The sequence below is a fragment of the Bufo bufo genome, chromosome 5 (assembly GCF_905171765.1).
Source record: "Bufo bufo chromosome 5, aBufBuf1.1, whole genome shotgun sequence".
Classification (NCBI taxonomy): Eukaryota; Metazoa; Chordata; class Amphibia; order Anura; family Bufonidae; genus Bufo; species Bufo bufo.
Genome location: NC_053393.1, coordinates 121,062,328 through 121,086,484, shown reverse-complemented (window position 1 = coordinate 121,086,484; position 24,157 = coordinate 121,062,328). Strand labels below are relative to the sequence as shown.

The 24,157-nt window shown below is 45.4% G+C and overlaps 1 protein-coding gene across 1 annotated transcript in view; it reads right to left on the bottom strand.

The window, feature by feature from the left end:
• GGH (gamma-glutamyl hydrolase) overlaps nt 1–24,157 on the bottom strand; it is a 46,640-nt gene that overhangs the window by 18,484 nt on the left and 3,999 nt on the right. Inside the window, exons 2-4 of the mRNA XM_040432571.1 lie at nt 14,752–14,866; nt 13,771–13,821; nt 9,608–9,692 (exon numbers count right to left, since the gene is read on the bottom strand). Of these exons, the coding sequence (XP_040288505.1) occupies nt 9,608–9,692; nt 13,771–13,821; nt 14,752–14,866 (251 nt within the window). The remainder of the gene's footprint in view (nt 1–9,607; nt 9,693–13,770; nt 13,822–14,751; nt 14,867–24,157) is intronic.

Below are 24,157 nucleotides of genomic sequence, written 5' to 3'. Positions count from 1 at the left end.
AGTCCGGAGAGAGGATCGGGACCCCCCCCCCCCCCACCTTGGAGCAGAGCGCATCTTGCGCTCTGGGGGAAGCCTGACCGGACCCCAACCGGAGCCCTGCCGCCCCCACCTAAGAGGAGAGCGCATCGCGCTCAGAAGAGAGCCAGCCGCCCACGCTCCCTGTAGGATCATCCCCAGGACGACGAGCGGAAGGACTAAGTATTCCTCCCCCACTATCCCCCATTAACCCCACTATCCCACCAACGAACCCCCACTCCATTAACCCCTATCCCACCAACACCCCTTGTTTAGCCCTATAACCCCTGGTCCCTATCTATACACCCCTTGTTTAGCCCTATAACCCCTGGTAATCCTACAACCCTACACCCCTTGTCAACCCTATTATCCCTGGACACCCCTGGTACACCCCTTGTTGCCGTTCCCTGATTTACCCTGGTGGCCCTGATTAACCCCTGGTGGTTACCCTGGTGCCCTGCCTTGGTTGTCTCTGTAGAGCATGCCTCTGCTCTGCAAACAATCCCTTTTACCCTGTGTTCCTTGGCCTGCAGGCATTAACCCCTGCAGTGCCACAATTGTGTAATCAACCCTCTTGTAACCCCGTAGGGACAGTGAGTAGAAGACGGGTGGGTTATTGTTATATACTTGTATGTGTGAACTGTATAGATAGTTTATGGGTGGGATTTGGGAACGTGTAGTGTAGTTTAGGATTGTATATTTTGTGCTGTATTGTTAGTGTATTGCGTGCGTAGTGTATTGTAAGTAATAAATACCATTATATTTGTACCCTTTGTGTAGTGTGTACTTGTTAGCGGTAGTGAGTAAGGCGCATGCAGCTAGCGTAGTGATTAGTGTAAAGCATAGCGAAAGTATTATTATTATATAAAAGGTATAAATGGGCAGTCATCAATAGACGGCTCCTCCCATTTATGAATATTAATTATGGATATTTGCATAAATATTGGTGATTAATATTCTCCCTTTACATTGGCGAGCCAGGCCCACTGCGTGGATTTTGCGTTTATTTTTGGTCTTAAGGCTGAGTGTCGCTGGTACTGTGAATTAGCGGGCAGGAGAGACGCGGTCAGCGGAGTGTCTGAGCATCTAGGACCCGGTAATTCGGACAGGAGAAGGGATACCTCCCTTAGAGTACCAGAAATAAAACAAAATCTTTTGCAGAGAATCTATAATCTATCTGTGTATTAATATTTTTGTATTTGCTTTACACGGTCACCGTCGCTGGGGTAAGAAGCACGGAAAGAGATCCATCTTCGTTGGAGGTACATAGAAGTCCAGCTGGTCGGGAAGAAGCGATCCGGAAGAAAAGGACTTCTTTCAAGCAGCTGCAACGGACGGAAAAGTACAGCACCAACAAGAAGATGGGGGCTCAGAAAAATGTCACTGCATCGCTCAAGTGATTGCAAGGGAGAAGAGGACACGTCACTGAAGGAGATCCATCTTCGTGGGAGCGGCGTACAAGTCCGGCTGGTCGGGAAGAGGCGATCCGGGAAAATGGACTTCTTCCAAGCAGCTGTAAGGACGAAGAGGTACGGCCCCAAGGAGAAGATGGACGCTCATCAAACGGTGAGTATGGACTTCCCCACACTTGAGCAGACACAGCACATTTAACCCCATCCTCCCCACTACATACAAGTCAGCAGAAATGCTGTGGTCCGATTTGTTGGCACAGGCTTGTAGTTATGACAAGCTTTGTGTTAACAAACGGACGGTGTTGAACAAGGCCACCAAACGGCTTCGGATGCTAGCCAAACTCGTTCATACATTTGAGGCTAGCATCTGTAAGCCAAAGGAAGTGGCGCTGGTGTCTCAGTCAACGGAGACAATTCCTCCGGCCATTCACTGCCAGTGCTGTACCAGTAATTCGGACCAGGTTTCGGCATTGCGGGCACAGCTGGCAGAGAATGTGCAGTCTACTGTTGACCGAGATGCGCAGGTGGCTAGGATAGAGTCACAGTTAGTAGAGCTGCAGAGGCAGAAGGAGGAAATTGAGGCCAAGTTGACTCAGTCTTATACTGAGGTCAAGGCCTTCAAGGAGTGGACTGCCTCTACTGACGTGACGGTAGCCAAATTGAAGGCTGAGGTTGCTGTAAGGTCCCAGCTAATGTCTGGCATGCAACAGGTTATCACCAAGTTGGTGCCGGCCCTTTCTTTTTCTGTAAAGCCAGGGTCGGAATCTCCCAAAAAGTTGCCCTGTGCAGGGCCACAAGGGGGGAGAGTAGTCTGTGACCGGTCTAATCATCAGGTCAAGCCGGTCCAGACTAACAGAGATTTTTCCCTGACTTTGGGAAAAAGAACTGTGAAGAGTGCGTCCCTGAGGATGGAACAATTCAGGAGAAGGGAGCACGACTGCAGTGTAGATGGACCTGGGCCATGCAGAGCAAACTACAGATGTTTTGCATGTGGTGACCTAGGTCACATAGCGAGACACTGCAAAACAGATAGGAACATAACACACAGGACAGGAAACCAAGTCACGTGTTTCAGGTGTGGGAACAAAAGGACACATTGCAAGGAATTGCCCTTGTGCAAGTAATTGCAATGTGTCCAACAGTATCAGCCAGGTAACAAATTGTGCAGTGGGGTCTAGTCAGCCTGGCCATAACGGGGTTACCTCTCGGCAGCATCACCAGCTGCTGAGGGGTCAGAGTGGCCAAGCTAGGCTAGGCAACATTTGACACCCCTGTACTATTTGTTACACCGTTTGTTCCCTGTGTATGTCCATGTTGTGTGTTTTTGTTATCTGTTTGTAAGTTTTTCTTGATGTTGATGGTGGTAGTCCTTGTCTACGGGTGTGTTCTACCATGCTGATTTATGTAGTGTTGTAAGTCCCGTCTGCTGTCTGTTTCATTCTGTGTCCCCTTGGAGTGGAACAGTGTTATACTGTGGATCGAGAACGTATAGGTTCGCGAGCAGATAATATCACACGGGAAATCCTGCTGGTCGGGAGAAGGCATGAGGACCTTCTCCATGCAGCACACAAAGGATGATGTGATATTATTCTGGGCAACCAGGGTCTCAGATCGATACAGATAACGCTGTTGTGCTCAAGGTTTTCGGTAGGGCTGTGTTGCGCTGGGGACTGGGGCGGACAGACAACATTGGTGTAACGTTGTGCTGCGCACTTAATTCTAGTCCGAGCAGGTAGCACAGCTCTGATAGGGATTGGACGCAGAGTGTTTGGCAGCAGAGTGTGGACTGTGTTCTTGTGTTGTGGGGTCCTGGGGAGCCAGGGCATGACTATGCCATTGGTTCTGCGGGCCTCCACAAGATGGGATCACAGGGGGAAATCAGCCTGGGTACACATGAGTAGACAGGGATACGGTGCCATCGATAACAAGATGGTGCTTTGTCCACAGTACTCCAGTTATCCTAACCTAGTAGGGTTGCCATCCTTATCTGTTGGTGCAGAGGGATGTGCAGAGGGTGTTCAGACACCAGTGTTGGGATAATGAGGGGTCCTGTGAGATAAAGGGCAGCCCAATACCTTTCTCTACCAATGGGTCAAAGGTATTGGTGCTGGGAATTTTTAAATTTAATCACACTGTTAGGGGAGAAATTCCCCCGGGAGCGCCTGGTATTTTCTTCTGCCATAGGTGTGGTTTTATATGGAGCAGAAGAAAAACCAAGGAGATGCCACAGAAGAGGCCAGCTATTCCCCCTGACACTCTTGTGAGGCTCCAGAGGATCCCACTGGATTTTGGCAACTAAGCGACCTCTGCCTAGAGGTGTTCTAGAGATGGAAGACTGTGCCACAATCCAGCGGGAGCATTATTTAAGGCTCTGGAGGAAGACTTGGGAGACGTTCGGGTGGAAGAACTTATTATCACTTGTTTCACCCAGTGAAACTTCTTCTGGTTCTGGTCATCTAGACTGTGTTTTGGAGGGTCAAGGGACTTATTGACCAAATACACTAGAACCAGACAGAACTTTACAGAACTAACCGGAGGAGGAGGCTCAGGACATAACTCCAACTTTGTCCTGTAGCCAAATATTTTATGGACACTTTGTTTCCTATGAGGGTTTGGGACGTATAACATGTACTACCCTGAAACCCCATAGCACATTGTATTGTATATATATTGATTATGTTTGTTGGTCGATTGTGTACCCATAGACACTCTAGGTACAAATGTGTGACAGCCTATACCCAGGGAAACTCGCCCAACGCATTGCGGCGAGTTATAATTTGGCTGTACACATTTGCATCCTATAATCGTTTCCCATTGACACGGGGGTCTGTGACCTACCTGTGTCTTTGGAGGTGTAGAGAGATATGCCAGGTTGCATGAGTCTCTATGGGTACACACATTTAATGGAATTTGGTGGTGTTGGGAGGGATGTGACATGTATTTTGTGTGAATGGGGATAAGGTTAGGTCACGATAGGGACAGGCATCCTTTGTTTGCCATTTTCCACCTTGAACCCTGGAACGGTGAAGTTCTTAAGAGAAGGGCTGGATGTGTAGTGTGGCGGAGGTGTTCTCCGCAGTAGAATTTAGGTACTATGACATCACCGCTTAAGAGTTTGACCTGCCTGGTAAAGACCTATTAATCTGTCCACGGGAGAACCGCACCCATCAAGATGGAAGACGTTGGATAGAAGAAAGTTAGGACTGAGACTGTGAGGGTGAACCCGCTCCAGATGCCTTGGAGGCGGGCCATACCTGAAGATCGGCAGAACTACCGAGAGACTGTGGGGGTGTGGCCACTCCAAAGTGGGGGTGGCCGACACTAAAAGACTGCGAAAGAAAGGCCAGTTAAAGACTGCGAGGGTGAACCCGCTCCAGATTCCTTGGAGGCGGGCCATACCTAAAGATCGGCAGAATTACCGAGAGACTGTGGGGGTGTGGTCACTCCAAAGTGGGGGTGGCCGACACCAAGAGACTGTTAAAGAAAGGCCAGTTAAAGACTGTAAGGGTGTACCCGCTCCAGAATTGGGGGGGGGGGGGGGGGGGGGAACGACGATACCTGAAGATCGGCAGAATTACCGAGAGACTGTGGGGGTGTGGTCACTCCAAAGTGGGGGTGGCCGACACTAAAAGACTGTTAAAGAAAGGCCAGTTAACCGAGAGACTGTGGGTGTGTGGTATCCTAAAGATGTCAAGACGACGGTGTATCCTGTGGACGGAGGAGTAGGTTACGGTGAAGGGCAGGTCGGAGGAAGCTGGATTAGGGATGTCTAAGTACCTAAAGATCAGTGTGCACTACAGTTCTTCCTGAACTTCCACCAAAGATGGGGTTGAAGGGGGGCAAATATATCTCAACCCGTTCCCCCATTATATTGTCGTATTATATAGTCCGACAACAGGGGGATTGTTGAGGAACGGTTGAGACGTATGCATATATCCATGCATGCCTGCAAACACGTGTGGGCATGTATGGTATATATGTGCATACATTAACCACAGCATCATGGGACGATGTGCGCAGATGTGCCCAGCATCTGCGCACGTCTGCCCATGGAGATCCCCAGGGGCTCATGGTGGCCCCTGTGGGAAATATGTGCCCCCTGGGAGCTGGGCCCCCTTATAATGTAGGGGCTTGTGCCCCCTTATAATGTAGGGGCTTGTGATGTAGGGGCTTGTGCCCCCTCATATAATAATGTGCCCCCTCTAGATATGTCTGTCCCTAATATTAATGTATACCTGTGTATGGATGTGCCCCAAGCATCCATACGCATGTATATTATATATATTCCCCCTCCCCTCCTACAACTGAAACCAGGTGCATCGGTGTGAATGTGCCCCAAGCATTCGCACCGATGCAATCTGGCTAATTGCATCAGAATGACCGGACAAGGGTCCGGTCATCCTGATGGATACAAAGAGCTCAGATTCAACAGAATCTGAGCCCTTTGTTGTAATTATCCCCAGCGCCGCTGGAGATAATTACGCATGATAGAAGAAGGGGAGAAGCCTCCCCTCCTCCTATTATGCGCATTCCGGCAGTGCGATTACTATCACACTGTCCGGAATGCTAGGTGCAGCAGGCGGGAGATCAAAGGCTTCTCCCGCCTGTCTGCCAGAAGCGCGTCCCCGATGTGAGCACGCGGGCCGGCGCAGTGACGTCATATCGCTGCGCCGGCCCTCGTGGCTCGGATGGGCGCGCGCCCCCTGGTGCGCGGGAGTGCGGGCTGCCGGGGATAAATATCCGGCGGCCCCGGCACTCCGGAGAGAGGATCGGGACCCCCCACCTTGGAGCAGAGCGCATCTTGCGCTCTGGGGGAAGCCTGACCGGACCCCAACCGGAGCCCTGCCGCCCCCACCTAAGAGGAGAGCGCATCGCGCTCAGAAGAGAGCCGGCCGCCCACACTCCCTGTAGGATCATCTCCAGGACGACGAGCATCCCCTAGGCAACGAGCGGAAGGACTAAGTATTCCCCACCCCCCACTATCCCACCAACGAACCCCCATTAACCCCACTATCCCACCAACGAACCCCTACTCCATTAACCCCTATCCCACCAACACCCCTTGTTTAGCCCTATAACCCCTGGTAATCTATAACCCTATACACCCCTGGTCCCTATCTATACACCCCTTGTTTAGCCCTATAACCCCTGGTAATCCTACAACCCTACACCCCTTGTCAACCCTATTATCCCTGGACACCCCTGGTACACCCCTTGTTGCCCTGTTCCCTGATTTACCCTGGTGGCCCTGATTAACCCCTGGTGGTTACCCTGGTAACCCTGCCTTGGTTGTCTCTGTAGTGCATGCCTCTGCTCTGCAAACAATCCCTTTTACCCTGTGTTCCTTGGCCTGCAGGCATTAACCCCTGCAGTGCCACAATTGTGTAATCAACCCTCTTGTAACCCCGTAGGGACAGTGAGTAGAAGACGGGTGGGTTATTGTTATATACTTGTATGTGTGAACTGTATAGATAGTTTATGGGTGGGATTTGGGAACGTGTAGTGTAGTTTAGGATTGTATATTTTGTGCTGTATTGTTAGTGTATTGCGTGCGTAGTGTATTGTAAGTAATAAATACCATTATATTTGTACCCTTTGTGTAGTGTGTACTTGTTAGCGGTAGTGAGTAAGACGCATGCAGCTAGCGTAGTGATTAGTGTAAAGCATAGCGAAAGTATTGTGTTATTATTATATAACGGTATAAATAGGCGGAGTCATCAATAGACGGCTCCTCTTATTTATGAATATTATCGATATTTACATAAATATTGGTGATTAATATTCCCCCTTTACAGTTACTTATAATCCCTATACTGCGATTTATGCATATACTGTAATTAATAATTTTGGTTCAGCAGATTATGTTAAAAAAGTACTTTTAAAATATGCAAATTACCTTGCTACCAGCAAGTAGTAGTAGCTACTTGCTGGTAGCAGCCGCATCCTCCTATCCTAAAGACGCTCCCCTCCTCATGTTGATTGACAGGGCCAGCGAACGGGATCTCTCTCTGCTGGCCCTGTTTGCATTCAAAATCTGGCGCCTGCACCGTACCTGTCTTCAGTCGGCACAGGCGCATTGAGAAGGGGGACGCTCGCTCAGCGCTCCTTCCTCAATGCGCCTGGTGTAGATGTGACATCATCGGCGCAGGCGCATTGAGGATGGAGCGGCCGAGCGAGCGTCCGCCTCTCAGTGCGCCTGCGCCGACTGAAGACAGGTACGGCGCAGGCGCCAGATTTTGAATGCAAACAGGGCCAGCAGAGTAAGATCCCGTCCGCTGGCCCTGTCAATCAACATGCGGAGGGGGCGTCTTTAGGATAGGAGGATGCGGCTGCAACCAGCAAGTAGCCGCCCTACTTGCTGGTAGACAGGTAATTTGCATATTTTAAAAGTACGTTTTTAACATAATCTGCTGAACCAAAATGATTAATTACAGTATGTATGCATAAATCGCAGTATAGGGATTAAAAGTAACCAAAAAAAACAGTTTAGTGGGATGACAGAAGCCCTTTAATGTATTGTGATGACGTACTGATGTATTTTTATGTCATAACACCACACAACAACAAAAAACTTTTCGTCTGCTACTGGCCAAAAACCATTTGTCCTATACTAAATCGAGTGTGCGGATTACAAATCCGGAGTCAGAATTGTTGTAACAGGTGACGAAAATTTTGCTATGCATAAGTATTAAGTATGTCTAAATGAAGCATTGAATAATTTTGAACAGAACGAGTTTTACTCCAACAATTACCTGATCTACATCAAAGTTTGCATAGTAAACAGTGTACGAAAATGTAATGGAATAACAATTTCAAAAAGTCTTGTGTTTCAGTTTTAAAGTCTTACTTGCGCAAGGCCCAGTACTGTTAACAGTGCTTCAGGCATCTGCTTTTGTGAAAGGTCCTATTTTCCCGTTGCAAAAACCAGCAGTAGTCCCCCATCATGTTGGGATTCCAGCGGCCTTGATACCTGTTCTCCATTGTAGAAATATCTTTATGGAACCGCTCTTCATGTTGGTCACTTACGTGTCCCAAATTGGGTGGGAAAAAGTCAAGATGGGAATGTAAGAAATGCACTTTCAATGACATTCAGCAGCCAAGTTGTTCATATGCTGTAAGCATGTGGTCTACTAATTCAGCATAGTTTGCAGCTCGTCTGTTCCCAAGGAAGTTCTGCACTACTAGCACAAATGCATCTGAAGCTGCAAGACGCACTCGCTTTGTCAGATTCTTGCGCTGATCATAAGTAGTGTATTTGCCACATACTGTATATAGCAGAAATTGTCTGGATCGTTAAGGTGGCTAAACGCAAATGTGTTAAGTTTCAAAACTGATAGAACTATAACAGATCACTTTATCAAAATCTGTCCAGCTTGCCTTATATACTTACTGCTGACATCAGCCTGAGTGCGTCCGGACAGGTTTGGACATGTCCATTGGAATATCTCAAATATAATGCATTAATATTATAACTGAATAGGCTTTGCATGTACTTAACACTTTAAGGACCCTGCCGTACGTCGGAAGTCCGATCCCCAAACATGGAGCCCACTCGCACGTGCACAGCGAGTTCATATTTGGAATCTGCGCGCTCATTTTAGTATAAGGCCTCATGCACACGGCTGTGCCATTTTTTGCGGTCCGCAAACCGCAAAAAACCGAAGCCGTCTGTGTTGCCTTCTGCAGTTAGCGGAACGGAACGGGCTCCGGCAATATAAATGCCTATTCTTGTCCGCAAAGTGCGGACAAGAATAGGACATGTTATATTTTTTTTTAGTGGGGTCGCAGAACGGAGCCACGGATGCGGACAGCACACGGAACACGGAGTGCTGTCCGCATCTTTTGCGGCCCCATTGAAGTGAATGAGGCCTAAATCACATGTTTTTCTCTCATTCAAAATCATTGTTCCGCGGTGTTAATCTATCATAACCTTTATTTATAGGTTTCCAGGAAGAATTATACAGGAACGGCACAGCATGGAGTTCTAAGAAAAGATACTCCTGAATGTTTTTTTTGTACTGACTGCAGAACAAAAAATTTAAGCAGAATCTGCACTGTCGACCAATAACATAAAAATGAAATGCAGTCTAGTACATTTGAAATAAACTAAAAACAGTCAATGTGAAACTACATACAATAAAATAATACTGTTAATGTATTCAAGTCAAAAACAGAATTACCGCCAAAGCCAAATCATAGAATATCTTGGATGCTTTCGCATATCCTGAATGTCTAAGGTCAACACCACCACCAGGAAGAAGAATTCTGGAATGCAAAAAAAAAAAAAAATATATATAAAAATTTGATTTGTAAAAGTTAAATATTCAGATCAGTGCCAAAAATATCTGAGTGTGGCTTGGCTATTTCCAGAACTCCCATAGAGGTGAATGGAAAGGTGGCTGTGCTCATGTGGTGTGCTCTCCTTTCACAGCTATGGGAGTTTCGGAAATAGCGGAGCTAGGGGTGGGCGATATAGACGATATATGCGATATAAATTTGTGCCACGATATGGATTTTGAGCATATCGCCGGACCGCGATATGATCGCGCTCTCTGCGCGCACCATCTTCTCCTGAGCCGGCACAGTGGAGGAGAGAGTCCCTCCCTCCCCACTGTGCGCGGCTGCCGCTGACCACCAATGACAAAAGAGGAGGAGGGGAGGGACTGACAGTAAATCATTGAGTTTTCACGATCTCAGTGAGCGCGTGAAAACTCAAATCCGATGGTATATTCTAACCCCCAGGCGTTCCCATGGTGACAGGGACGCTTGCCTGGGGGTTAGAATATACAGGGCAACGCCGCTGACAGTAGAACATTTAAAAACTAATCAGTAACTTTAACTTTATTAATTGCTGATCTCTTTACTGTATACCTTACTAGGTCTTAGCTCCGGTAACAGCAGGCAGTGCGGGGGGCGTCGCTCACTCACTGACGTCACGCGCCTACTCCTCCCACTAGGCGGCGCAGGCGCGTGACGTCAGTGAGTGAGCGCCCCCCTCCGCACTGCCTGCTGTTATCGAAGCTAAGACCTAGTAAGGTATACAGTAAAGAGATCAGCAATTAATAAAGTTAAAGTTACTGATTAGTTTTTAAATGTATTCGTGTGAGCGTCGGGGGGGGGGGGGGGGGGGGGGGATCTGTGGATGGCACCGTTGGGGGGGGGGGGGGGGATCTGTGGATGGCACCGTTTAGGGGAGGGGGGGGGGATCTGTGGATGGCACCGTTTAGGGGAGGGGGGGGGGGGGGAATCTGTGGATGGCACCGTTTAGGGGAGGGGGGGGGGGGGGATCTGTGGATGGCACCGTTTAGGGGAGGGGGATCAGCTCCCTGCTGTTGTGTGCACAAAGCACAGGGCAGCAGGGAGAGTGTAAAGTCCTATTCACCCTAATAGAGCTCTATTAGGGTGAATATGACAAGGGTTCTACGTTCTAGCCCTTAAGGAGACTAATAGTTATTAAATAAAAAGTAAAAAAAAGTTTAAACACGCCCCCCCAAATATAGAAAACAATATATCGCAATATATATCGCATATGCTTAAAATTATATCGCAATATAGATTTTAGGCCATATCGCCCACCCCTAAGCGGAGCTCATCCTTTCAGCTCTTTTTGGAACTCCCACAGAAGTGAATTGAGAGCACACTGCGCCAGGACGGTGTACTCTCCCTTCACTTTGGGGCACTGTTCTAGAGATACAGTAGGGGAGGGTCCCACCTATCTGACATTGATGACATACCCTATTAATATGCCACCAATGTGTGAGATGGGTCAACCTCTTTAAGGCTAAAACTAGTTATGTGACGAGACAGGAGTTAAAAATGGACTAGTGTGTCAGCCATACTTACTTCAGACAAATTCAAAATCGACAATAAAGTTACATTTTCAGGAAGGTTTTTCCAATTTTAATCTGACTGTTAAAAGGGTTAAACTAAGCACTAGTAGATAGCAGATTGGTGTCCCCCAGTAGTGATCATCTTTTAGCACTATCTTGGGCTGGTCTCGACTTTTTAATGCAAACTTTGTTAATAGTCCAACATTAGGACTGAGTGTGGGATGCATAGCATTTCATGTTTAGCGTTTTATTTCTTGCTCTTTTATTTAATACATTTTTTTTTTTTTAAAAGGTAAAATTGGTTTATTTTATACTATTAATTTAGAGGTGCTTAAAAGGTCTGTGAACCCTTCAATATTTTCTACATTCCTGCATACATTTGACCTAAAACTAGATCCGATTTTCACACAAGTGCTAAAGGTAGATAAAGATAACCAAAACAAACAAAAATATTAGAAATTAAATCAAGTAAAATATTAGACTTCGTTATTTATTTTTTGAGAAAAAAGATCCACTATCCCATGTCTGCGAGTGGCAAATGTGTGTGGACCTTTGCTTTCTGTATCTGGTGTGACTCCCTTGTGTAGCAATATCTGCAACTAAACATTTCCAGTAATTGCTTATTAGTTCTGCACATTGGCTTGGAGGAATTTTAGCCAATTTCTCCATACAAACAGCTTTATGTTGGTGGGTTTCCTCCCCTGAACTGCTCAGGACTTTGACTTGGCCATTCCAAAACGTTATTCTTCTTTAACCACTCTTTGGTAGAACAACTAGTGTGCGTAGGGTTGTTGTCTTGCTGCATGACCGTTTTCTTGAGATTCAGCTCACAGACAGATGTCCTGATATTTTTCTTTAGAATTTGCCGATATAATGGAACAATGAAAACTATTATGGTTAGCCATCTTGGCCCAGATGCAGCAAGGCAGGCCCAAGATATGATACTACCAGTACTGTGTTTCACCCATGGGATGAGGGTCTTATGCTGTAATACAGTGTTTTCCCTTTCTCCAAATATAACACTTCTCATGTAAATCAAGAAGTCCTATTTTGTTCTCATCAGTCCACAAAACATTGCTTTGATAGCATTCTGTCTTGTTCAGGTTATCTTTAGCAAACTGCAGATGGGCAGCAATGTTCTTTTGGGAGTGCTTCAGATTTCTCCTTGCAATCTTGCCATGCACACCATTGTTGTTGTGGTGTCTTCCCAATGGTGGACTCATGAACATTGATATTAGCTAATGTGAGAAAGGCCTTTAGTTGTTTAGAGGTTAACTTCTGTTACTTTGTGACCTTGCAGACTATTACATAACTTGCTCTTGGCATTATTTTTGTAGGTCGACCAGTCCTGGGGAGGGCCAAAATGGTCTTGAATTTCCTCCATGCGTACAAAATATGTCCGACTGTGGATTGGTGGAGTCCAAACTGTTTAGAAACTGTTTTGTAGCATTTTCCAGGGTAAGGAGCAACAACTCTTCTTCTGAGGTCCTCAGAAATGTCCTTTGTTCATGCCATGACACAATTCTACAAACCTGTTTTGAAGATCATCAGACTTTCATAGATCCCTGTTCTTTAAATAAAACAGGGTGTCCACTTGATTGTCATCCCATTGATTGAAAAGACTTAACTCTACTTTCCTCTTCAGATTATCTGCTAATCCTAAAGGTTCACATACCAGACATGTTATATTGGATAATTTTTGTTTTGTTTGTTTCACTTGATTATCTTTATCTACTTTTAGGACTGACGCAGTTTTAGACCGAATTTATGCAGAAATATAAAAAATTCTGAAGGGTTTACAAACTTTCAAAAAGAAATAAAACGGATCCTTTAGAATGACTCTCAGCTATGTTCTTGTGTCCCAAGCCTCACGCGCAGATACCAAAAATGAGATGATTACTTAGGCTGATCATAACTAGGGATGAGTGAATCAACTTCGGATGAAACACTTGTACCACTTCGCACCGAACCAGAGTTCGGGAAATGTTTTTTTACAGTAGAAATTTATTTATGCAATTATGCGAAGTCTCGCGAGACTTCGCGAAGTAATATCTTCTGCTTGTCTGAGCCAATACATTCTAATACTGTACGGAGCTCCTGCTCCGTACAGTATTGAAACGGATTATTATGCGAATAGACTTCGGATGTTTCATCCAAAGTCGATTCGCTTATCCCTAATCATAACTTTGAAAGGCATTGGAGGGAAGAAATGTACTTTATAAACCACGGGTGCCGCGCATTCTCTCTGCTCTCCTCAGGCTGGTTACAAGTTTGTGAAGGGAACTTTAGACCAGTATAGTACTGGCAGAATACAGTACCTGCATGTGGACACGCCTATTAGCTCTGAGAGGACAGACAAATGCTGCCGTACAATATTGGAGCAATTAGCAGCAAAAAAAAAACACAGCCCTTGAGAGCTTGGGGAGGCTTGTATATAATCCAAACCATGGCTCCAGCCAGAACATGCATTTTTGGAGATATTGTTGAAAAGTCAGTTTCCCTTTAACACATACCCATTGATAGCACTGAAGATCTTCACATACTCTTCTTCAGTGAGATTGATCCTGAAAAGGTGAAATATATAGTTATTAACTAATAGTTATGAAACTTTAACCATTATGTAATTTTGAGCTACTTTTTTCTCATTTTACATAACAGGACTAGGAGAACCCTCCGTGTCTCTATGACCACGGATGAAGGTCGAGACTGGCCATCAGCCTTCTCACACTCTGCATGCACAAGGATACTAATGCCCATTGGGAACCATGCAAGAGGAGTAGTGTTGAGCGAACTTCTGTTTTAAGTTCGGCGTCTAAAGTTCGGCTTCCGGTTAGCGGAGAATCCCGATATGGATTCCGAATTCCGTTGTGGTCCGTGGTAGCGGAATCAATAATCGGCCATTATTGATCCCGCTACCACGGACCACAACGGAATTCGGAATCCATATCGGGATTCTCCGCTAACCGGAAGCCGAACTTTAGACGCCGAACTTAAAACAGAAGTTCGCTCAACACTAAAGAGGAGGCATGGAGTGCCAGGTTCATGAATTTAGTGGACATCAAAGTCACCTTTGTTCTTTCTTCTCGGGTCTTGTGCAAACTGCACCATATTTAGTAAGTTTAGTGTAATAGCTCAGCAGGTCTGTCATGCTAATATGCTGCCCTTAAAATGGTTGTCCAGGATTTTGATACTAATGGCCTATCGTACAAAGCTCTGTCCAATGTGCAGTGGACGAAGCTGGTAAAGCAGGGTTTTGGACTGCTGCGGATCTGATATTGATGACCAATCCTGAGGATAGGCCATCAATATCAAAATCCGGGACAACCCCTTTAAATAAGAGGATATTCTCATTCTTACCGATCCACTGTACAGCTATAAGAAGCAGTGACAACATGTTCCATGTCAATATAATGTGTAAATGAAAGGAAAAGCACAATTCTAGTAGGAGTCATAAAGGTCAGGCAGCTTTCCATCCTTCAATGCTTTCTGCTTACATTATGGGGATTACTCTTGCTCCAGCTGACTCGAGCGTCTTGACATAAGAAGCAGCAATGTAGGAATGGCCTAAAGATAGCAGGTCGCCAAAGTGTGTCTCCTGTGACAGAATGCCTAGGAGAATTAAACCAGAAATAGGTTAGGACATTGCTATCAATACACTATCATATCACCCAGCACTTCTCTGACTGGTTATATGTGTAAGGGCTCAGGCACACGAACATTTGTGTCTGCAATAGTGGTCCGCAATGCACAGGCACCGGCCGTTTGCCCGTCATTTGTGGACCCATTCACTTTAAAGGGTCGCATCGCAAAAAAGTAGAACACATTCTAATTTTTTTTGCAGTGAGGAGTCACGGACTGAAATCCCATGAAAGCACTCCATCGTGCTTCCATAGGCTCCTGCTCCGTGTGTTCGCTCCATATCTTGCGGACCCATTCAAGTGAATGGGTCCACCTCCGTGATACGGAGCGCACACGTCCAATGACCGTATATTGCGGACCCGGGCCGCACATGTTCCTGTGCATGAGCCCTAAAGAGAATTCTCAAATGGTTGATCATCAAAGGGCTTTGTCCAATTTAGGCTTAATTTTCTAAAAGTGTCACAAACAGTCATGTTTGCTCAGTTCCCCCCAGCACTGAAGGCTCCGAATGACCTGGATCAGAGGTGTAAACAGAAAGACCAGGCATCCTCCGCGTCCATAGGATGCAAGATGGTGATGATCCTGTGACTTGTTCACATGACCACTTCCTCGGGCTGGTCCTGGCTTCCAGTACTTTAGTGCAGGGCCTGAAAGGCAAGAGGATGCGTCCTGCACATGTAGAGATACAGGGGTTTCTGCGGCCTGTATCTGCACTTGCACTAGACGCTTTCTACTAGCTGTTGAGCGCCTGCGCTGAAACACTGAAAGCAAGGAATGGCCCAAGGAAATGGTCACGTGAACCCATTACATGACCACCACCTCCTATAATCCTAACTAAGGATGACGAATCTATATGTTTACACTGCTGACACTGGGTCAGCTGGTGACCTTCACTATCACAGCTGGGGGGGAGACACTACAACATCATGTATGGTAGGATAGAACAGATATGACCGTTTATGGCCCTTTTATTGGGACCAAACATTCATCCTATAATGGCCCATGTAAAGAAGCTGATGATCACCTGATTAACGAGCAAATGTGTTTTCATTCAGTGAAAGCATCATTAATACGGCACCTAAATCATCCTTTCTGGGCAGCAGATCGTCCTGTCTAAACAGCGCTCTGCTGCCCAGAAACAAACATAGGAGGCGATTTCTGCAAGTAAAGGCAGCTCTCACCCCCTTTTACAAGCAGGCAATTATCAGGAATGAATGGTTCATTTTTGATAATTGCCTGGTCAGTCAGCCATGTAAAGGGGTATTTATTGGGCGACCCCATTAAGTACATTACCAGTGATTTGGGTTTTCTATTTAAACTTAGATAAAAAAAAAACAAAAAAAAAAAAAAACAGAATGATCAATTAGCACCTTTGTTAAACTGCACTAGTGTAAAAATAATGTCTTTGAAATAAGCCTACTGAACTTTAGTGTTTTAGATATATTTGGTTGGTTCTGCAATGATCACAGATATTCCCTCTGTATTTTTCAGCACAGACAACCTATATACTCTGACTGTCAGAGTCATATCAAAAGGTTTTGATTTGTGGGGGTACAAGTGCCGAAACCCCCATAGATCACTAGAACAAGCAGAGAGAAGCGAGACAGACTCAATCAAAACTCTATGGGCCCGTCTCACTGTGCGATATCAGTAGGGTTACTCTCCTCTTTCTAGCGATCGCTCAAACCTTTGCTTTGTCTCTATGACATATCAAAACTTATGAAAACTATGTGACTCTTTAAAGGCTGTGTACAACTTTGCGGGCAATTTTTTTAAATTAGTGCATCATACTCATTATGAGCTAAAAATCATTTGTTCAATTGGTCTTTATTAAAAACATGGAGTCCTTTTCTCTGTACAGAGCTGAGATGGTCTACTAGCAGGATCTGAATTTTCTCTTTTCCGTCAGACAGGGAGCTGACAGGCTCTTTATCTCTGCCCTCTGATATTATAAAACACTCATTATAGCTCAGATCTTAACTCACTGATCAGAATGTGGCTTAAATAAGAGTTTATGACCTCTTAGTAATTTAGAGATAAGGGTTATTAGATGACCTGGGACAAAGTGAAAGTAGGATGCACACAGCTAGAAAACAGTTAACCCTTTGTGACAGAAGACAAATTGAAAAAATTATTTTTAGCCCCATATGAGTAAAATGCAATCATAAAAATAAATAAAAAATTGTCCCCAAAGGTGTACAAAGCCTTTAAAAGGGTTGTCTTGAGTTATTTTTTTGTTCTTTGTATGTTTCTAACTAAGCAAATGTAAGGACTTTACAAGTCACTTTCTTTATCTCCAGTTGCTGCTTTCTCAGATTTCACTGAGGGTCACATGACCTGTGATGTCAGCTTCTCTCCCTGCTCTGATGATGTTTTGTGCACAAGCCTGAGATCAGATATGAGTCTGTACACAAAAAGTCACAGTGCTGGCCACGCCCCCTGCACTGCCGTCTGCTCTCTCCCTGGATTCTTAACCCCTTCAGCTGCACAGACTCAGGGAGGAAGGCTTTACTGAGTAGCTGCAGGCAGTGGGGAGACAAATGCTGGGCACAGGAGCTGACAGAGGAGTTCTGCAGAGCATTGCACAAGAACAGGTAGGGGAAGATCCTGTGTGTATCAGCAGTGTTATTATACAGCTGGGACTTTTAGTACTACACATACAACATACTGTTGAGTCTCCCAGCAGGCAGACATGTCACTCAGGGCAGCACTTGTATTCACTCCCTTTGCAGAGCAGGGGGAGGGGCAGAGATTGTTGTTATTGCAGGTAAACAAAGGGCCAGAGAACCAGGGAAATGAGAAAATAGATATTTTTTGCAGAAAACTTGCTTAGCTTAGTTATATATTGCTGACCATCAGATTTACAGTGCTATATTATTTTTTTTCATAACTCAGACAACACCTTTAAGGATCATGGAGGCAGAAATGTAGAGGGTACAATGACAAACAATTTCAGTCGGGTACAACATTTCAGATGAGTGTGTGCATGCATTTCACAGAAAACTATGATCTGAACTCACCATCACTGATCTAGGATGCTGTGAATCCAGCTCTACTGCAGCTCCACTGTCCTGTACTCAAGACAGCAGATCTGTGGTCAAGCTGATACTCACAGTACATAGCAGGCTGCAGAATATGGCTCACAAAGATAGTCTCGGTCCCTCTCTCTCCTCTTCTGAAAGAACTTCTAAGCTGATTTACGACCACTTCAAAGTTTAACCTGTATTTGGTCATATAGAATTCTGATATACAGATTTTTCTGTGAATGGTATTCTGCAGCCTGCTATGCATTGTGAAAGATAAAAACTACAGATGCCATATAGTGTAACATTGTTAGTAAAACTGTATTGCAAAAATGCTTTTTAGACCAAATTATATATATAAAATCACCCAAAAGTGTGCATAGACTTTAAGCAAATTCACAAGATGATGGAGACAGACAACCAAATTTCTTAATATCATTAAAATGAATGAGATTTTTTTAGTCACACGGTAAAATGAGTAATACAACATTAAGGTACTAAATAGAATTAACATCCAGCATGTTTGCTTAAGGCAATGCTGGATAACAGTTGTACGTCAAGCAGGGCCGAGCTATTTGCGCAAATGAATGATGACTAGTCTGACAATTGCTAGATTGTTCCAACACTAACCGGAACTATGTGTGCCAAGCTGTATAATTCATGGAAAAATAAACCTGTCCCTGGAGAACCAACATACAATTACAGCAAATAGTTCAGACATATCATTCACAGTGTACTGGTTACAATGGTGCTGATACTGGGAATCTCAGACTAGAGGGCACAGAGCCGATGTTAAGATTCCCTTCAAGCCCAATACATGCACATTGATAAAGGTTTCTTCATAGAAACGCATGTAAAATAAACAATAACCAAAAATGTTTTATGGACGGCCCACAGTTCAGTGAACACTAAACACAGAACACACAAAAGAATTTAAAAAAATAAATAAATAAATAAAACTAACAAAACCTGTGCGTATCAGGTCAGATGCCAGGCTACTGTATAACAAGACATTTCCCCCATTGCTCGTCTGCAAAGGGGTTCATTTATTAACCTGAAATACGCCTATATTAGGAATATTTCAGGCACAGATTGCGGCACAATGGTTAGTCACTTCTACCCGCTCACACCAGGTCTAAAAAAAAAAAAAACAAAGCTGCCGCCTCTACATAACTTCGGCGATCCACCACCAGAGCACGGACTTTATTAAGACCACTGTCTAAAACGCTGGTCTTAATAAATGACCTACAAAAGTTGTTAAAGGAGTTGTTCAGGATTTTTATTTAAATCCCCCTCTTCGCCCAGCAGGACCAATGAGGAGATCAATATTTATCTGCTCCGTTCCGGCCCTGTGCCTCCTGGGCCGTCTTCACCAGACCTCTGATCCCCGCTTGTCAACTTCTTCACATATGGGGCTATTTGCTTCTGAGCCCTGGTCTCAGGCTGACCACAGCGATGACGTGTCACTAAGCGGCATGTGATCCAGCAGTGATGTGCCACTTCAGGATACGTCGCCAGTTATTGGCTGCCAAGGTGCACATGACCCGGTCTGTGAGAAAGCCGATAGGAACAGAACGGAAGTACGGCAAAGACAGCCTAGGAGCCGCGGGGCTGGAATAGAGTGGCTAGAAGCAGTTAAAGGGGTTCTGCAGTTCTTTTAAACTGATGATCTATCCTCTGGATAGATCATCAGCATCTGATCGGCGGGGGTCCGACACCCGGGAAGCCCGCCGATCAGCTGTTTGAGAAGGCCTTCTCTGTTTCCCTCAGGCCCAGTGACGTCACGACTAGTAATCACTGGCCTGGGCAAGGCTATGCTTTGTTCACTTGAATGGAGCTTAGCCGTGCCCAGGACAGTGATACTAGTCGCGACGTCAAACAGCGAGAAGGCCGCGCCGCTGCCTTCTCAAACAGCTGATCGGCAGGGGCCCTGGGTGTCAGACCCCGATAGATCATCAGTTTAAAAGAACTGTAGAACCCCTTTAAGTACCGATCTCTTCATAGGTACATTCTGGGTGGGGTAATCCTGGACCCCTTTCAGCATTACGCCATGGCTAAGCTGCTGAAAATAGAGGGGATCTGAATGAAATAAAAGGGGTTCTCAAGAATTACAAAAATAGGGCTGCTTTCTTCCAAGAACAGCACCATATAAGTTTACAGGTAGTAGATGGTATTGCAGCTCAACTCCATTCACTTTAATAGAGCCGAGCTGGAACACCAAACACAACCCACTGACCGGTGTGGTGAAAATCGACAGATATCAGTCATTTATACGGACAGCACACATCCATGAAAAATAAAAATGTGAATGAGGCCTAAGGCTGGGTTCATAAGTAAATGAAAATCCAGCAAAAAAACAAAAAACACATGTCAAACATTGACACGTAAAAGCCAGCGGATTTCACCTTCTCCATTGCAAAGGCACATTTTCCGCTGTATTTTTATTTATTTTTTAACGTGTGGATGAGAATTGAGAAATTCCCATCTACTTTGCTGGTACCGTACAACGCTGCGCATTTGCCGTGCGAAAACCTGAAGTGCAGCTATCCAGTCATGCGTGAACCCGGCTTTACACAGCTCTATTGAAAGAAAAAGGTCATGGGTCTGGGACTTTTTTTGAAGAAAATATTTTGTTGTGTAAAAATAGTAAAACACCAATTTGCATCTTTTTTCTCCTAAATACATTTTTCAAAACATACATTTAGGTGAAAGTTAATGGGGAAATCATAGATAAATCTACCGCGTCACGTCTATTTATACCCCAGGTAAATATTCCTGTCGACCAGGTGTCGGTGGAAAAAAAGAAGTCATCGAGAGGAGTTCTGAATAGGACCTGTTTAGGGTACTTTCACACTAGCGTTTTTCTTTTCCGGTATCGAGTTCCGTCCTAGGGGCTCAATACCGGAAAAGAACTGTTCAGTTTTATCCTAATGCATTCTGAATGGAGAGCAATCTGTTCAGGATGCATCAGTTCAGTCCCGCTTACGTTTTTAGGCTGGAGAAAGCGTGCTGCAATTTTCTTTCCGGAATAACAATACCTTTTACAAAGACAGGTGCACTCAGCGGTCTTACTAAACCCTCATACTGACGTAAAATTCTCTTTTCCGGCGCTGAGTTCCGTCCTAGGGGCTCAAATCCGGAAAAGAACTGATCAGTTTTATCCCCATGCCTTCTGAATGGAGAGTAATCTGTTCAGGATGCATCAGGATGTCTTCAGTTCAGTCTTTTTGACTGATCAGGCTTCTCAGAAAAACGTAGCATGTTGTATTTTCACCTCCGGCCAAAAATCTTGAACACTTTGACTGAACGCCGGATCCGGTCTTTTCCCCATTGACTTGCATTAACGCCGACGCTGTGTGTTCAGTCGAAGTCCATAAATGGCGGATCAGTTTTTTCCAATGCATTTTTTGATTGTGATCAAAATCCTGATCAGGATTCAAATGTAATCCGTTTTCACACGTTTTTCCGGATCCGGCGGGCAGTTCCGGTGTCGGAATTTAACACCGGATTAAAACAACGCTAGTGTGAAAGTAGCCTTAGTAAGACCGCAGAGTGCACCTGTTTTTGTAAAAGGTATTGTTTTGTTTTATTGTTTATCACATCCACACATTTGCTATCCTGTGTAGGATGTCTATTGTGGTACTTGTGGTCCGCTGCGGGCATCCTCCATTGTATGCCTTTTTGCTGGGGATTGCCATTAACAGCGGACAACAAGTCACCACGCCAATTTGTAGTTTATATTTTTCTCTCCGGCCAAAAATCCTGAACACTTGCCGGATCCAGCATTAATTTCCATTGAAATGTATTAGTGCCGGATCCGGCATTAAAATTGCCGCATTGATGGATCCGTTCTACCGGTCCGCGCATGCGCAGACCTTTAAAAATGTGAAAAAGATAAATACCGGATTAGTTTTTCCGGATGACACCGGAGAGACGGATCCGCATTCGGATCCTTCTGACAAATGCATCCGTTTGCGTCCGGATTGCTGGATCCGGCAGGCAGTTCCAGCGACGGAACTGCCTGCCGGAATCCTCTGACGCAAGTGTGAAAGTAGCCTAAGCTGGTTTCCACTATAATGAATCACACATATTTACTTCTGGTTGAGGTGGATCTTCCAGTAGAACATCTTCTGATGCAAGTAGAAACACCTACATCATTTAGCAATGAAATCAAGTTTGTATGTTGTCTAGCAGACAGAACCAGAAATGTGTGCCGTCAAGTGACTGGACTTTATTTGGCCTAGTTCGCCACATCAAGCACAACAGATGGTCCAATCCTTCCATGTATAATTTTCACCAGCGACCTCCCTATCACAGACCCATAACTGTACTTCACTTGATTAAAATGCTGTTTCTAAGTATTGATAATTTTCTTAATACGCAAATTAGGCCTTTGGAGCAATGAAGGCGCTGCCATTGCTCTTACTGCACCCACTCCTTTCTATGGCCGGTCCCTCCTGGGCTGCTTCGGAACTGCCGGACCTTGACAATGAAAACAACGACGGAGTAGCTGGTCACAGAAATGAGTGCAGCCTGGGTGCAACAAGAGCCCTCATTGCACCAAAGGCCTAATACATATTAAGAAAAAGAATTCTAAGGCCCCTTGCAGACGAGCGTGTCCGGATGCGTCCCGGTGCATTGCGGCAAACCCGCGCGAGTAGGTACGCAATTGCAGTCAGTTTTGCGTTCCGATGTTCAGTTTTTATGTGTTTTGCACGCGCGTGATAAAAAACCGACTGTTACCCAGACCCGAACTTCTTCACAGAAGTTCAGGTTTGGTTTAGTTGTTCTGTAGATTGTATTATTTCCCCTTATAACATGGTTATATGGAAAAATAATTGCATCTCTTCTGTCTTCTTTAGTGAGGAATAGGACCTTTGATGACGTCACTACGCTCATCACATGATCCATCACCCTTCTGTACTATGCATTCTGTATAATAATAATGATCGGGTCCCCATCCCGATCGTCTCCTAGCAACCGTGCGTGAAATCGCACCGTATCCGCACTTGCTTGCAGATGATTGCGATTTTCACGCAACCCCATTCATTTCTATGGGGCCTGCGTTACGTGAAAAACGCACAAAGAGGAGCATGCTGCGATTTTCACGCAGCGCACAAGTGATGCGTGAAAATCACCGCTCATGTGCACAACCCCATAGAAACGAATGGGTCCGGATTCAGTGCGGGTGCAATGCGTTCACCTCCCGCATTGCACCTGCGCGGAAATCTCGCCCGTGTGAAAGGAGCCTAAGGCCCCATTTACACATCTGCAAGTGTTTTGCGGATCCACAACACACGGACACCGGCAACGTTCCGGCACTTAATAGCAAATGCCTAATCTTGTCCGCAATTTGCGAACAAGAATAGGACATGTTCTATTTTTTTCGGGAACGGAATTGCAGACCCGGAAGTGCAAAATGCAGAACGAAATAGAGGACGTGTGAATGGGGCCTACCTCGGGAACGGAGAAGAAAAACCATGTTTTAATCAGGTGAACCCCAGCTATGTGTCTGTGAGAGGGAGGTCTCTGGTGACAGATTCCCTTTTCAGCTACCTGCACACGAGTGCGAATTGCAAAAAAAAGTGTACGTAAGATGTCTAATCTCATACACTTTGCTGGTACTGTATTAGGGCTCGTTCACACGAACGAGTGAAGCCCGTGCTGTTGACCGCAAATTGCGGTCCGCAATGCAAGGGCACCGTCAGAGGGGCAGGCGCATGGGGATCGCAGTCGCATTCACTTGATTGGGTCCGTGATCCCTCCGTTCCGAAAAAAGATAGAACATGCTCTATCTTTTTGCGGTGTGGAGGAACGGAACCCCAGAAAGCACTCCGTAGTGTTCCATTACGTGCTTCCATTCCGCATCTCCGGATTTGCGGACCCATTAAAATGAATGGGTCCGCATCCGTGGTGCGGAATGCACACGGAACGGTGCCCGTGTATTGCGGATCCAAAAATGTCGTCCGCAATATTGCAACAGGCATCCCACGTTCGTGTGAATGAGCTCTTACGCTGAACGGATCAGGTTGTATTATATCGGAAATGAAGAAACCGGATCAGGCACCATTGACTTACGCGGTTTTTGGTTCGGTTTCCCATGCCGTACTCAAGGCACCCGTATTAAGGGACTGATGGATCACGTGGTCAGCGTCTTATCTATGCTACATTACAAAAACTAAAGAAAAAACTCGCTCTTCATGAACGTGATGGACTTATCTTGTAGTAAGTATGTGAC